We start from the raw sequence: 16,927 nt of genomic DNA on the forward strand, positions 1-16,927 counted from the left end.
TTCATAAATTTATCAGATATCTCCTAGAAGAGAAATTCTTTAATTTCGGGGGGTGGTCTTTTTTTTTTTTGGTAAACACAAGAAAAGGAAGAGATTTCAGTTGCCCATAGTTTCCTTACCATTAATAATTAGTGGCTATTTATTCTAGGCACATACCGGTATAGATGCCCAGCAGGGTGTAAATTAACTCATTTGTTGGGTGCTGAGTATAGTTTGCAGGTGTGCTGGCTGTAAAACAATCACTTGCTCCACAGTGCATCAGTTGGTCTTCTAGGATTTCTCCTGTAAAATTAGAATATAAACACATTAGAGTACTGGGTACTGTCCCACTGATTGCAAATAATAAATTGGAGTAAATTTCTGAAATCCAGCAATGATAGATTATGATCCTGTATGACCCCTTGACACCAGGACTTTGAAAATATTCTCACATTATTTATACTTAAAAACCAATTACCAGGTTGTCACTGGAGCTCTCTTCTGATGCCTTATCATGGTTTGGAGATGACCCTGGGTCCCCAAAGGCTATGCCAGACAACTGTAAACTCTGGCACTTCCTCCCAAAATGGAAATTCTTCAAACATGGGACATCTGATTAACTGTGTATCTATTATCTGAGGATCAGCTTAGCTATGTTTGGAGAGCTTCATAACCATAAAACTCTCTAGAGTTTATCCCTTAAGCACAGCTTTTGTGCTGTGTCAAGACCTAGAAGACAGGGCTCCATTGCTGTGACTGAAGAATGGTTAGTACAGATGGATGTGGACATGACTAGTATGTAAATAAATGGTTTGAAAATGGTACCATACAGCAGTACATCTCTGATTAATTGCCAGTATGACTTCTGTTTTCTCCTTCATTTCTCCTGACTGTGGAAGTTTCTTGACACATTCCTATTGTGCCTACTGAGTAATCTAGCACTAGAAACAAAACACAGTAAACAGCACTAATTTTGGAGTCAGAAAATCTGGATTTGAATCCTGGCTATGGTATTTCTTACCTTATACTCTCAAGAAATTTATTTAACGTCTTCAGGGATCAGTATACTCACCTGTTTTTTAAAGAGGTGAGGGAACTTGTAAGGTCCCTTCTGGTTTTAAATCTACAATTATTTTCAAAAAAGTTCAGAAATTTATTTTGCTAAGTAATTCAAGCTATAATTTTCTCCATATGATTTTAAAAGGAAGAATTTTAAAGACATTTTGGGATGTTTTCTGGACAGGTATGTGTCACAATGGATAAAGTACTGAATATGGAATTAGGAAGAGCTCAGTTCAAATCTGGCCTTGAACACTTAATAGCTGTGTGACTTTAGGTAGGTCATTTAACCTCTGACTGCCTCAGTTTCCTCATCGATAAAAATAGGGGTAATAATACCATCTATCACCTAAAGTTGTTGTAGTGATAAAATGGGATAATATTTGCAAAGAACTTTAGAAGTCTTAAAAGCACTGTGTGTGTGTATTTGTACATATACAAGAGAGGTTACTTAAAGAGTAGAAGGTCTATGGGGCAGCTAGGTGGTGCAGTGAATAGAGCACTGGCCCTGGAGTCAAGAGGACCTGAGTTTAAATCCTACCTCAGACACTTAACACTTATTAGCCATGCAACTTTGGACAGGTCACTTAACCTCAATTGCCCTCCCCTCCCCCTCCAAAAAGCAAAAAACAAAAAAAGAGTAGAAAGTCTAGGGTGGACTGTTAGGGGACACACATGCTTGTTAGTTGGGGAAATAGCATAGTACAGGTACTCGAGAGGATTCACTCTCCTTGGTAAGATTTCCTTCTATCCTCTATAGTGAGCTCTTACTGCCTCTACTATTTTTTTAACCACCCACTTAGTTCTCAATCATTTAAAATCTAGCTTACAATCCCACAGCTCCACTGAAGCCACTCTGTCCAAAGTTAACAACAGTCTTTTCACTGTTAAATATAATTGTCTCTTCCAGTGCTCATCTATCCTTGACTTCTGCAACTTTGAACAGTTGTCTATCCCTTTCTTCGAGCTTTCTGTCTTAGTTTTAGCAGTACTGTTGTCTCCTGCTTATCATCTGTCTGGCTGTTCTTTCTTAGTCTTCTTTGCTGGTGCTGTGCTCCTTCCACCCCCCAAGCATGTGTGTGTCCTAACAGTCCACTCTAGATCTTCAACTCTTCAAGCAACCTCTCTTGCTACTCTGAACTACTACTAGTTTAATTATCATCTGCATGGAAAGAGTTTCCAAATAAATGCATCTAACTTTAATCTCTTTTCTGAACCCAAATCCCCCATCATTCATTGTAGCATATAAAATATCAGGCATGGAATCAGGAAGACTCATCTTTCTGACGTCAAATCTTACTTGCTAAGCTATGCTTACTAGCTATTGGATCCTGGCAAGTCACGGAACCTGTCTGCCTCAGTTTTTTTTCATCTGTAAATTGATCTAGAGAAGGAAAAGGCAAACCACTTCTGTATCTTTGCCAAGAAAACCCCAAATGAGATTACGAAGAGTTGGACATGACTGAAAAAACACTAAAGAACAAAAATTTTAATCTCTCTTCTGAAAATGTATCCCTCATCATTCACTGCCTAATAGACAAACTCACTTGAACATGTCCCATCAGTATCTCAATTCCAACACTTTCAAAATTGAAATCATCATCTTTTCCCTTAATCCTACCCTTCTTTCAAAATTCCTTATTTTGTATTAAGGGCACTATCATTCTTCCGATGAAGAATGCATCATTACTTTATTTTGAAGCATTAGTTAACATAATTTACCTAGGCAAGGATAAATAATATAATAAAAAGATAAAGTAATATATTGGAGAAATGTAAAACTGAAAAAATAATGAGATACAAGCATGATAATGTTTAGGGCTCCTAGAACCTTATAACTCTGCTGAGGTGTCTTAAAGTGACATTCTTTTTAAGCATACAATGCATCTTAGTCCATCATCAACCATGGTTTAAGTGTCACCCCCACAGATGCATCCCTGACTTTTGCTTCACCACCCATTTCCAAGGCAAATCTGCTTTTGCTAAGTTCTAGTTATAACCTCCCTACAATATCTCCTCTTCTCTCTGTTCATCATAATCAATAATAACAGCAACTTCAACTGACAGAGACTGTAAGTGACTTGCAAGAGTTGTGCAGCTAGGGAGCATCAGAGACAGAATCTAAAGCTAGAGCCAAGTCTTCCTGACCCTAAGTCTACCACTCTATCTACAGTATTGCCATAGGGCCCTACTCTCTCTTCCCCTGAAACAAAAAATATTGGAAATTGGGGTGACTGGGTGGCATAGTGAATAGAGCACCGGCCCTGGAGTCAGGAGGACCTGAGTTCAAATGTGACCTCAGACACTTAACACAAAAAACTAGCTGTGTGACCTTGGCCAAGTCACTTAACCCCAACTGCCCTCCAAAAAGCAAAAAAAAAATGGAAATTGAAGGGATGCCCATTAACTAGTGAATGACTGAACAAGTTGTGGTATGTGATTATGATGAAATACTATGTGTGATGGGAAATGATGAGTAGGGTGATCTTGGAAAAGCCTGGAGAGACTTGCATGTGCTGATGCAAAGTGAAATGTACTGTGTACAAAGTAACAGCAATATTGTAAGACTTAGCTATACTCCGATCCAAGACAACTCTGAAGGACTTATAATGAAAAATGCTATCCATCCCCAAAGAAAGAACTGATAGTGTCTGGATGCAGTCTGAAGCATACTTTCTTTAATTTATTTTTCTTGAGGGTTTTTTGGGGTTTATGTTTTCTTTTACAACCTGACTATTAGGGAAATGTTTTGCCTGACTACACATGTATAACCTATATTGAATTGCTTGCCTTCTTAATGGGGGTGGGGAAGGAGGAAGGGAGAGAATTTGGAACTGAAAGTTCTAAAAACAAATGTTAAAAATTAGTTTTACATTTAACTGGGGAAAAATAAAATACTAAATTAAAAAATGTGTATTGAACTGAAGAAGAGAAATGCAAGGTAGATAAACAGATGATAGTTTGTGAAAGAAGGCCCTAGCAAATGGAGGATTAGGAAAGGCTTTGTGTTGAAAGTTTTCTTTTAACACATGATTCTATAACACAGAGATGAGAGAAGGAATTCCCAGTGTGGTGCATGAAAAAGCATGGAGACTGAATTTGGAGGGCTATATATGAGATACAGGAAGAAAATCAGGCTGAATTGTATATAATTTGAAAGAGGAAAGCAATATATATTTAGGCTGCAATGTTGGGGCCAAGTTTTAAAGGACTTTAAAAAACTAAACAAAAAAGTTTGTACTTTGTCATAGACTTGTAGGAAGCTAGTGTGGATAATGGACTGGAATCCATCTCTAAGATCATGTGGCTTTCTTGACCACACCACTAATTCATATTCACTTAGAAATCCACTAAAATTCAGTTTTTTAAAATAAAATTCTGTACAGCCATGCCTCTCTTGTTTTGTACTTGTGAGTTGATTATTTTTAACCTAAATGTGAGGTTTATATTCTTTACCATATTTCATTTCTTTTTGGTCCAATTTTCTTATAGTCCAGATTTTTCTGAATCCTGACTATTTATCCAATGAATTAGTTATCCGTACCAAATTTGTGCCATCTGCACAAAGATAAGGATACCATTTAACCCTTTTTCCAGGTCATGAATAAAATGTCAAATGTCACAATACTAAGTTCAGATCCCTGAGGTGCCCTCAAGACCTTTCCAATTAATATGGACCCACTAACGACTACTCTCTGGTTCTGACCATTCAACCATTGACAAGATTCATATATTTGCACTGCATCTATATCACCTCTATTCACTTTTCCCACAAACATATTATGACAGTCTTTGTCAAAGTCGGTGTTAAAATTTAAGCCAATGTTATCTACAGTAGAGGTATCAAATACACAGCCAATGGATCACAATGCAACATTCCCAAGAATAGGACAAACCGGATTAAAATGTAATTTGGAAATATGTATTAGAAAATAAATAAAAATACAATAAAATATAGATAATTGTTGTTTGTGCTTCATTCTCAAAGAGAACCAATGACATCAGAAGAGTAACATCTTGACTTGTGCGTGAACTGGATTTAAGTGAGACAGAGAGGTCATTTTCTAAGCTAATATGCTGCCTGTAGGAATCCTTGTATATGGGTTGGTGGCCCTGATCAAATAGTTTGGTAAACATATTGGAAAAAGAACTAAGCAGAATGTGACATGATCATGTTCTTCACAAAGTCATGTTGGATCATTGTAACTGATTTTTCTACATATTCACTAATCATGCTTTTAATAATACACCATAGAATTTTGCCAGGAATCAAATTACAACTCACTAGCCAATTAGTATACATTTTCTTTCTTTGGCAAAAATGGAGGCAAATTCTGTCCTCTGATGCCTTAGGGATTTCTCCCATTTTTCATTATCTTTCAAAGATCACCAGCAGTGAGGCATCTGCCATCACTTTTACCACCACTTTTGGCACCCTACGATGGAGTTCAGTCGGTCCAGGCAACTTGAACTCCTCAAAGAAAGCTTACAAAGCTAACCAAGAAAGATCAATTCGAAATCTAGAAAAGAACAAGGAGAGCATAGTATGGCAGAAGTCATGAGAAGAGAGAGGATTAAGAATTAAGAGGTGCCATATGCTGTAGAAAAGTCAAAGAGGAGGAGACTCATGAAAAAGAACTTGGAGGTTATAAGAAAGCTTGGAGAGAAGAATTTCAGTAGACTGTAGGGTCCAGCAGCCAACTTGAAGAATATTGAGGAATGAGAGCCAGGAGATTTGGATTCACCTTCCACCTATGTCACTTACTAGTCCAGTGGCTGTAAGTCACTTAACTCTTTGAGATTCAGTGTCCTCATTCATCAAGTGGGAAAAGTAATAACTGGATGACCTTTTTAGTCTCCTTATACTTCAATCTTGTCTATGCACTCTACAATTCAGTTACACTGGTCTATTTACTCTTCCTCAAATATGACACTCCATCTCCCAACTGTATTTGCACTAGAATAAAACAGTCTTGCAATGGTCCCCTTTCATACCTTCTTCCTAATTTCCCTGCCTTCCTTCAAACCTCATCTTCTGCAGGAGAGTTTTACCATTCCTCCTTTCTGCCCAATTGTTGTTGCTGTTGTTCATCCTTCATTCTTTTTTTTTGTCTTTTTGGAGGGCAATTGGGGTTAAGTGACTTACCCAAAGTCACATGGCTAGTTTTGGTGTTAAGTGTCTGAGGTCAGATTTGAACTCAGGTACTCCTGACTCCAGGCCCAGTGCTCTATTCACTGTACCACCTAGCCACCCCCATCTTTCATTCTTGAAGAAGACCAATGACATGAGGAGGGAGGTGTCTTGACTTGCAAGTGAATTGGATTTAAATGAGGCAGAGATGTGCAAAGTCATCAGCCTCACTCTCGCCTCGAGTCATTAGAGTCCAATGGCAATGGCCCCAGATACAGTGGAAGACCATGACCTTTATAAGTTAAAGTCTTTCCCAGGTCTCAGTGTTTCTGACTCATTCAATAGTTAAAGGTTAGGTAAAAATTGAAACATTGCCTTCTTATTGGAGGTTCCCTTCCATTTACATGTTCTTTTACATGCAGGGTTATTTGTATGTTGTCTCTCCCACTAGATGAGTTTCCTTGAAAGAGGGACCATCTTTTTAATCTGATTAGTATTTACAGCACTTAGCACAGTGTCTGACACATAGGAAGCACTTCTTCATACTTGTTGACTTACTGACTGACAGGATTTAGATATTGAGGTGAATGAAAGTGAGGAATTAAGGATGACACTGAAGGTATGAGAATAATTGAGGGTGTTATTGGCAATCATAGGAAACAGCTGAAAGAATTGTTGAATTGGACAGTGAGGCATTTACTGGTAGACTATGAAAGGACATATCCATTAGATACATTTTCCATTCATCCATAAGGGCAGGGTGGTGATAGAAATGGGGAACAGAGCAAAGTGTCCTCCCTCCCTTTGAGGGTTAGTTTTATAAATGGTAAAGTATTATATAAATTGAAGCTATTACTAATCAAAGAATTTTCTTTCATTTGATCTTTGAATTTTCAGCATATATTCTTTACTAACGGTAAATGGGTTTAAAAACCATTATGTGACACAATTTTATATGTGCGTGTGCCCAAAGGCACTTACAAACAGATGGGCGTAGTAGGAGGATATGTGCAAGGAGAAACTTTGATCCTGGATGACTCAACGTGTTAGTCTCCAAGCAGTTGGCAGTCCCTGGTTCCCAGAACATCTGATAAAATACACATCTGACTTGAATTATTATGACTATGTGACCCTTAAACCTAGTAGAGAAGTAGAATGATTGAGTTTGTGGGAGGAGGGGAAGAAAGCCAAGCTAATTTTACATTATGTAGAAAGTCTGAAAGGGCAAACAATGACTAAATAATTCTGCAAAGTTGATTACATGCCATATTGTATTCTCTCAACATAGACTGCAAAGGGAATAAAGAAATGTCCTCAGGCTGAATCAGCAACTATCCAATAGCTAAATGATCAAAGGATATGAATAACAGCTTTTTGAAGGAAGAAATCTAAACTATCAAAAACCATAGTGATACTCCCAAACCACGAATAATCAGATAAATGAGAAGTAAAGCACCTCTGTGGTTCGACCTTACAGGCACCAGATTGGCATAAGTAACATACATAGAAATGTCAAGTGTTGAAGGGACTAAAGGAAAACAGACATACTAATCTGTGGCTGGCAGTGTTGAGAATTGACCCAGGCTTCTGAAAAGTCATTGGAACCATGCCCCCCAAATCCCTAAACCACAAATACCCTTTGACCCAGCAAGGCCACTACTAGACCTGTATGAAAACTAAATATGAAGTATGTTACATATCTTCTGAGAGAGAGGGGATGGATTCACAATTGAGATTGAACCATACATTTTTGGACATGGCCAATGAAGGAATTTGCTTTGCTTGACTGTGAATGTTTATTAAAAGAGTTTTAATTTTTTTTCTTGTTTTTTATCTGGGAGGGAGGAGTGGGAGAGGGAGAGAAAATATTTATTAATTAGAAAACAAAATTATCTTTTAAAGACTGAATCAACATATTTTTCTTGCTTACCACAAAAGAAATTACACCCTTCTTTGAGCAGTATTTCAGCTAGCTCCTTTACCTTTGGTAGACTCTTGCTGAAGCACCAGAGATGAAATCAAATTCCCCCAGACACCAGAGGACTGAAATATGAGAAAGAAGATGCCAAAATACTGGTTGACAACATCTTTCCCAAGTTTTCCTGTCTTCTCTGCATACATATTTCCACTAATTGTAAGGTAAGTGCATTTGGCTGACCACAGTGGGGCTCCTCCTACACCCAGGATTATGGAAGTGGGGATCAAAGTATACCTACAAAAAGAGAATCTCAGTTGGTCATCACAAAATGACATGTTCTTTTTATTGTCTTTTGGAGAGAAATAATGGAGAAAGACACACCATTCACCATCACACTTAAAGAAACAGGTGAGCAACATAGATTTTAGCTGAGGTATATGGGTAAAGAAGGCATTAAATGCCAGGGAATTCTGGTGCTGAAAAGTTCAGTAGATGGTTGCCAGATATTTCTAATTGGAAGGTGCTGAAATGATAAGAAAGCCCAGGCCTCCTCAGCTGGAATGCTGTGTGATGCTGCTAGAGTACAAGGAACAAGGATTCTATTGATCTTTTCTGGCATCTTCCATCACTGGCTTCTCTCCATATTTGCCCTATACCTATTGTGTAACAGGATGCAGTTTGTGGAAGGCTAGGGCTTTTACTAGAAAAAAGAAGAGGAGGTATACCAGCTGGCATAGAAGTTTCCCAGAGAGAAAGCGACATAGCAGCACATGGAGACTGTGATGGTCCACTTGCAGCCAAATTTCTTAATGAGAATTGGAGGAAGGAACATGGAAGACAGGATCAGGGATCCATAGACAACGCTGAGTGTAGCCACCCCTAGGCCTTCCTGATAATTAAGGCTGCTCTGTGAAAACAAACAAATACAAAGAACCCAAAGTTAGTTACATGAATTCAAGAAAGGTGCAAAAGAAAAGATCATTCAGTTATTCTGTTTTTCCCCCAAAAAACTTTGAATACTCAAGCAAAAACCAGCTCTTTTTTTCCCTTTGTAGAGATAAATTTATAAATTTATTTTAAATTAATTTGTAATCTGTCCTTCCCATGGGCATCCACACACATCAACTGAGCAAAAAGAAAGAAAGGAAAAAAAGGAAAGAAAGAAAAAAAGAAAAAGAAAATCCTGAGCATAAAAATCGTTCAACAAAATAAATCTTCACTTTGTCTATGACCAAAAATAAATGTCTTTCTGAATTACAAATTCATCAGCTCTCTGACAGGAAGTTAGTGGTATGACAAGTACCATATCTCAAATTCCATGAGGAGGTATAAAGAAAAAGTAAAATTTTATACCATCACTTTTTTTTGTAGGAGCAATGAACTTGAAACAAAGTAGAAGTCCTCCTATATGAATATCATAATTGTGGTATGTGAATGTATTTGAATATTATTACTCTGTAAATAAAATAATGAAAAAGAAGAAAACCATGAGAAGACATATAATAACCTCATGCAAAGTAAATTGAATACAACCAAGAAAAAATATGCAAAGTGACTACAATGATGTAAATGGAAAGAAAAACAAAAATCAAAACCAAATGCTATGAAATTACCACAACTAAATTTAGCTTGGACAAAAAAAAAAAAGGTACAAGGATGCACATCCCTCTCTTTGCTATTGAAGTGTGAGGCTATATATGATATCAGACTTGGTTGATAGAGGAGAGACTTATTTGGAATTTAAAGTGACATTAAAAATTTAGCAATTTTCAAAAAAAATCTGTGTGTTCATACTAAACTAGCTTTAAAATTCTCTGAAGGGGAAAAGGACAAACCTCATTTACAAATTTAGCGAAGTTTAGGGGAAATGCTACAAAAGCTATTGAGGGAAGTAATGAATAATCTTTAATATTAATTAGTAAAATAAGTCCAACATGAATCCCTTTTCCTTCATAAAAGAAACAGGTGATTATTCTGGTTTCACACCAAAGAAACCATAACTTGATTGTAGAATGTAGTCATAGGGTTATTTGGAAAGTTTGTGGACAAAAAAAAAAATAAATCCAATATGTTTTTTTCTCCCTCTTTTTTGACTCAAAACTCAAGAATAAAAATTGTTTGACAAAATGTTTTGAAAATGTTCTCAGAGAACAGATACCCACATGGTTTCCCTCACACAGATTGGAAATAAGAAACTAGACAGGACAAGAAGCAAATAAAGTTTCTCTCAAACTTTAAGCAAAGAAGGAAGAGCTTTCATGTCCATTAAGTAAAATAGGAATGTCTAGATCCAGGTTTTAATTTCCAAAGCAATAAGCAGGATTAGGAACAGATTCAGTATATGATAAGTAGAGAACATATAATGATCAATGATTACCTAAACATAAAGAAAAGATCACATCATACTTCTAAGTTTTGCAAAAGTCTTGTATTTGCATTCCTTGCCTCAAGTCTCTCCCCAATCCATCCTCTCTTCAGATACCAGTGAAGCTCAAAACTTTAGGTCTGACCATCTCTGTCTCTCTGTCTTTGTCTGTCTGTCTGTCTGTCTCTCTCTCTCTCTCTCACACACACACACACACACACACACACACACACACACACACACACACACACACACCCCTAATCATCTCTAGAATAAAGTGTGAATTCTGTTTGGCATTTAATGCTCTTCGTGGTCTGCTATCAGGAACAAATATTGGAGCAATGCTTAGAGACAATAATTGAACCCATGGGAGTTGATAAAGTCATATACTCTATGGACATTTCAGTGATGCTAGCCTTATTACTGTTTCTCACATATGACACCTTATCTCTGTGACCCTTGCAATGACTCTTCTCCATCCCAGAATGGTCTCCTTTCTCACCTCCATCTCTTGGAATCCCAGTCTTCCTTCAAGACAGATCAACCTTCTCTATCTGTATGAATTGTTTCCCAGTCTATATCCACCAATCTTTTAGGGCCTCCTCCACTAAGATTACCCTGTATCTGTTTTCTGTGTGTTGTGTGTGTTGTTTTCCCTGTCAGAATGTAAGCTCCTTGGAGGCAGGGTCTAGTTTACTTCTGTCTTTATATCTCAGGTGTCTAAACCAGTGCCTGACACGTAATTGGTACAAAATGCCTGCTGACTGATTGATTGGTTAAATAAAGTGATTAATTATTTCCTGCCGTTATTTAATAAAGTATTATATTTTCATAGAACAAAATCAATATTCACCAACTCATATACTAACTGCTCTGGTATGTCAGTTAGCCTTATTTGAGGAAAAGTTCAACTGTAAGCTTCACATACCCTAACAAGCACCACCATCTCCTTCTGACAGCAATTTTCCCAGCTGTGTTTTTAAACCAATCAAAATGTGAGAATCTTCTAAACGTACGACATTGGGCATACGAAGAGGAACAAGAGTTGGCCTCAGACTTTGAAAGTCAACCTTTATGCCTGATAGGAAGTAACTTATCCCTGAGTGACATGAGGAGGCCATTTGTGAAGACAGTGACAGAATTGTTCAACAACACCTTGCCAGATCTATCCCACTCTTAATTTGCTTCCACTCAATGCCATTTTGGAGAGCTGTAAAATTGATATAACATCAGCATTTCTGGACCCACACAAAATTAAGGTACCAAAGGACAAAAAGAGAATTCTCCACTGTGCCCTGACCATCAGCCAAGCTCTAGTGAAGGTGCTGAATACATCCAAATAAAAGGCATTCTTCCCAATCCTATTATCAGAATTTATCACTAATTCACCTATACATTAAAAGGGTTTCCAAGTCCTTTAAAAAATTCTTGTAATGTGACTACACACATATAACCTATATCAAATTGCTTGCCTTCTCAAAGGGATAGGGTGGAGGGAGAGAATTTGGAACACAAAATTGGGGAAAAATGTTAAAAATTGTTTTTACATTTAATTAGGAAAATATATTAAAGTTTAAAGAAATTTAAAATATGCAAGGATACCATGATTTGTACCAAATTTGCATAAAAATTCTCTTTTTTTATCTACCCCTGGCTTCTTAAAACTCTCTTCTAGTTTAATTTCTGAGACACCACAATTTCTAAATTTTTCTTTTTCCTTTTCAAACTTTCCTTTTGTATTTATCCTTCCTTTTCTTTGTTTGGACCACTTACTTCACCTGACCGCTTTACTGCCAACCTTCTCTATGATACTGTTTTTTTTTTCTGGAAAACTTTATTTTTATTGTAGGTGGAATGGGGACACAGCAAGTTAGATGATTCCAATTTTGTTGGCAACATCTAAAGCATCATAGTCAGGAGCAAGACGAACATAGGCCTTCTCTCCGTTGGGCCGGATCAGTGTGTTGACCTTGGCCACATCGATGTCATACAGCTTCTTTACGGCCTGCTTGATCTGATGCTTGTTGGCCTTGACATCCACAATGAAGACTAGGGTGGTGTTGTCCTCAATCTTCTTCATAGCAGACTCGGTGGTCAAAGGAAACTTAATGATGGCATAGTGATCGAGCTTGTTTCTGGGAGGGGCACTCTTCCGAGGGTATTTGGGCTGCCTTCGAAGTCTCAGTGTCTTGGGTCACCGGAAGGTGGGGGATGTTCGGATCTTCTTCTTTTTGTGGCTATGGATGCCCTTCAGCACTGCCTTCTTGGCCTTCAAGGCCTTGGACTTGGCTTCTGTCTTGGGGTGGACAACAGCTTCCTTCTTCACCTTCGGCGCCATGTTGGGGGAAAGGAGTATGATGCTGTTCTTGACCTTCAGTTCTTCTCCCTTTATCCACAATTCTTCTGAGACGTCAAGCATACTTGTGACTTTAATTCTATTCTATGTGGCTCATAACTCCACAAGGATACTTCTGCATTTTTTCTCATTATAATACTTCAGTTTCTGCCCTTTCCTCAAATTAATCATATTCAAGACTTATCTCATCACTTCCCCACCAAAACCAACTTCACTTTTCCATCATTTTCCCAATCAGTCGTCTGAGTCTCCTTCCTTTTGCTCCCACTCCACACTCAGTCACTAAGTCCTGTCAATTTTTCCTTCATGTTATCTCTAATCTGGGGTGGCTAGGGGGTGCAGTGGATAGAGCACAGGACCTGGAGTCAGGAATACCTGAGTTCAAATTTGGCCTCAGACACTTACTGGCTGTGAGAGCCTGGAGAGTCACTTTATCTTTTTTTGCCCCAGTTTGCTCATCTATAAAATGAACTGGAGAAGGAAAAAGCAAACTACTCTAGTATCCTTGCCAAGAAAACCCCCCAAAATGCAACATCATCTCTCTCCTTTTTCAATACCACTTCCTCCATCTTGAATTAGACCTTTATCATCTCAAACCAAAGCTACTATAAAGGAACTCTTTTATTCTTGTCACCAGCCTATCCCTGCTCCAATTTGCCTGGCAAACCATAGCCTGTTTAATTACTGTAAACATGAAGAGACAGCTTTTAGTGTAGAGGGAAGCACATATTGGAATCCAAAGACCTCAGTTGGAATCTCAGCTCTACTGCTTATTACCTGTGTGACCTTGACCTATTTAGGTCTTTGCTTTGTCCCCTATAGAATGATGGGATTAAACTAAATGATCTACAAGATCCCTTTCTACTCTAAAACCAAGTGTCTCTTTTCCGTCTGTTTCTCATTTGATCATCTTAAATTGTTTCATACTGAGTGGATGATAAAATTCAATCTTCATAAACTGCTATTTAGTGCCTTTTGCAACCTGGTTCTAGCCTATGTTCTGTGTTCTTATTAAGCTATAAAATTTTGCAAATGGGATTTATATTTTAAGCTAGAGCTGCCCTTGGCTTCCATATATCTGTATTTAGAATGAATATCAAGTGACTGCTGTTTAGGGTAGGTTCTGCGCTCTTTTAGTGGCTTCCTTATAACAAAGCTACTTAGGTTGGCTAAACCTACTTTTGTAGAAAATGGTCCATTCCAGATTTGGCTCTTACATGTATTGTATCTCTTATCATTAGGGATTTTTCACACACACACACACACACACATACACACACATATACACATGAAATATATACATATGTGTGAATAGATATAGATAGAGAGATAGATAGATAGATAGATATAGATATGTCTTTTCTTTCCATCTAGTTTGTAAACTCTTTGAAGGCCCATATAGTTATATTTTTCACAGTGTATTATGCATAGTAGGTACTTAATGAACATCTGTTGTTTTATCAATTGGTTAAAATCCTGGACAAGAGAGAGCAATTTCTAAGAATGTCAGGAAAAAAAGAGAAAAAGTCAATAATAATTCATCTTGGGACAGAACTTTCAAGCCTTCTCACAGCAATGCAAAATAAATAGGTGGAGGGAAATAAGGCTAACAATCATGTTTAGACTAGTCTCAGCCTAAAACTGTGGGAAGGAAGGAACATTTCCAGAGAACATCAGAAACAGAAAAAAGAAATCAATGATAAATCATGTTGACCTGAGTGCTTTAAATTTTACTAAGCACTGACTCATACCCACAGAAGTAGGTAGCACAAATAGGATTATATCTCAATGGGATATATCTGTGAAAACTTCTCAAAGTGAGGAGAGAGAGACAGAGAGAAAGAGAGTGAGAGAGAGATTAGTTTGAAACTAAAGACAGACTTTTTGTAAGACTGGACAGACCAGAGTCCTGGGTCCACTAAGAAAAACACGCAACTCAGGACCCCTTCCTTTTCCTTGCTTTAGTGTTTACCAAATAGAGGCATGCACATTTGGATTAGCTTTACTCTGTTTCCCCATCCTTTGTCCTTTTCACATCCAGACTGTAGGCTTGCCTCCCAGTCAATGGGAGTTAGTGCAGGTTTCTTTGCCCCTTGTCATTAGAAGAAGATTTCATGTTTAGACTACAAACCTGTATCCTAGCCAATGAGAGCAGGGAATAGTGGTGGGCAGTGATTTGACTGCATTAGGGCTAAAAAATCTTGCATTGTGTCCTAGTGGGGCCTCCTCTCACTGATCCGTCGTGAAGAGGGCTGCCCTTTTCCCATGGGAAAAGAATTAAAGTTTCCTGTTTTTATCCTGAGAAACCTCTGAGTTTTTGATTAAATTTTAATTTGGTTTTTCATCCCACATGTCTCCATTTTGCCAATGAGGAAATAAATTAAAGCTGAAAGTGAAGTAATTTGCTTAGGGTCACACAGTCTCACAGCCTTAATTTGAACACAAGCCTTGCTAACTCCATTTCCCAAACTCTTCTTATTCTGTCATACTACTTCTTTCTGGGAGGAAATATGTGAGACTTGATTTATTATAACAGCTAGGTGGCAGAGTGGATAGAATTCCAGGCCTAGTGTCAAAAAGACCAGAGTTCAAATCTGGCCTCAAACACTTACTAGCCATGTGACCCTGGGCACTTCACTTAACCTTATTTGCCTCAGTTTACTAGTCTATAAAATGAGCTGGAGAAGGAAATGGTGAATCATCCTAGTATCTTTGCCAAGAAAACCCCAAAAGGGGTTACAGTCGGCTGCCATTCAACAACAACAAAAAATTTATTATATGAGGAGTTGGGAGTAGAGCCAGAGTTGTTCAGACCTGAAACTGTTTTCCTATTCTTAAGGATTAGCTATTGAATTTATCCCATTGTACGCTACTGAAAAACCCTGTAGCATTTCATTAAATTGGTATTTCTTCACCACCCACAGCTTTGCTACAAATCAAAAAAGTGTGCTTTGGTCATTTGAACCTTACTACAAGTGGGTAAGAAGAGAGATTTAAATCAATAAAAGCAAAACTTAAAGAGCTAAGTCTATTTTCTGTGTGAAGGAGCCCACTGACACTGAACCAATATTAATATTGTAAGTGGAGCAAGCCCTTTCCCCACCTCTCTATGCTTGTATCCAATCTGGTAAGACTGGAAAATACAATTCTTGAAGGTTCTTTCCCTATTGTGTTCCTTAAAGAGACCTGAGACCCCGTGCATGTAGAACCTCATCTCCTTTCTTTTGGGATCTTTCTCTAGTCTTTTTTCTTTCCACATTCCCTTGATAATTTCAGTAGGTTGTTCAATCAACAAGTATTTATTGCTTGCAATGTGCCATGTACTGTATTGAGCCATAGCAAAACAAATAAAGCAAAAATAGTCCTTGCTCTCAATGAACTGATATTCTAAAGAAAGAGTCAACATGTAAATAAATAAGTACATAGAAGATACATACAAAAGATGTATGGTGGGGCAGCTAGGTGGCACAGTGAATAGACACTAGCCATGGAGTCATGAGGACCTGAGTTCAAATCCAACCTCAGACACTTAACACAAAACTAGCTGTGTGGCCTTGGGCAAGTCACAAGCCCAATTGCCCTACCTATCCCCCTCAAAAAAAAAAGATGTATGGTAACCTTATAAAGGAAGGCTCTAGCAGCTGTTCATTTTAAACACCTACTCTGTAATTCAAACCTGTAGTCATTACAGAAACTCTTTCTCTGCTTGGGACTTTTTGTTTGGGACATGACGCCATTAATTTCTGTTTACTTTGTGGTGAGGGGCTTCCTGAACTGATCTATCCATGCTGACTCAGCCAAGCTTCTTGTTCACAGTATGCAATGGAAAGAAAGAAAGAAAGAAAGAAAGAAAGAAAGAAAGAAAGAAAGAAAGAAAGAAAGAAAGAAAGAAAGAAAGAAAGAAAGAAAGAAAGAAAGAAAGAAAGAAAGAAAGAAAGAAAGAAAGGGAGAAGGAGAAGGAAAGGGAGAAGGAAAGGGAGAAAGAAAGGGAGAAGGAAAGGGAGAAAGGGAGAAAGAGAGGGGAAGGAAGAAAGAAAAGGAAAGGAAGGAAAGAAAGAAAGAGAAAGAGAGAAAGGAAGGAAGGAAGGAAGGAAGGAAGGAAGGAAGGAAGGAAGGAAG

At 37.9% G+C, this 16,927-nt stretch overlaps 1 protein-coding gene across 1 annotated transcript in view; it reads right to left on the reverse strand.

Moving 5' to 3' along the window:
- Nucleotides 1–16,927, reverse strand: part of UNC93A (unc-93 homolog A) — a 46,125-nt gene that overhangs the window by 24,500 nt on the left and 4,698 nt on the right. The window contains exons 2-4 of the mRNA XM_069070421.1: nt 8,813–8,994; nt 8,152–8,381; nt 157–282 (exon numbers count right to left, since the gene is read on the reverse strand). Of these exons, the coding sequence (XP_068926522.1) occupies nt 157–282; nt 8,152–8,381; nt 8,813–8,994 (538 nt within the window). The remainder of the gene's footprint in view (nt 1–156; nt 283–8,151; nt 8,382–8,812; nt 8,995–16,927) is intronic.

The sequence above is a fragment of the Petaurus breviceps genome, unplaced genomic scaffold (assembly GCF_028583685.1).
Source record: "Petaurus breviceps papuanus isolate PSGF00001 unplaced genomic scaffold, PetGlider_PUasm1.0 90808, whole genome shotgun sequence".
NCBI lineage: Eukaryota > Metazoa > Chordata > Mammalia > Diprotodontia > Petauridae > Petaurus > Petaurus breviceps.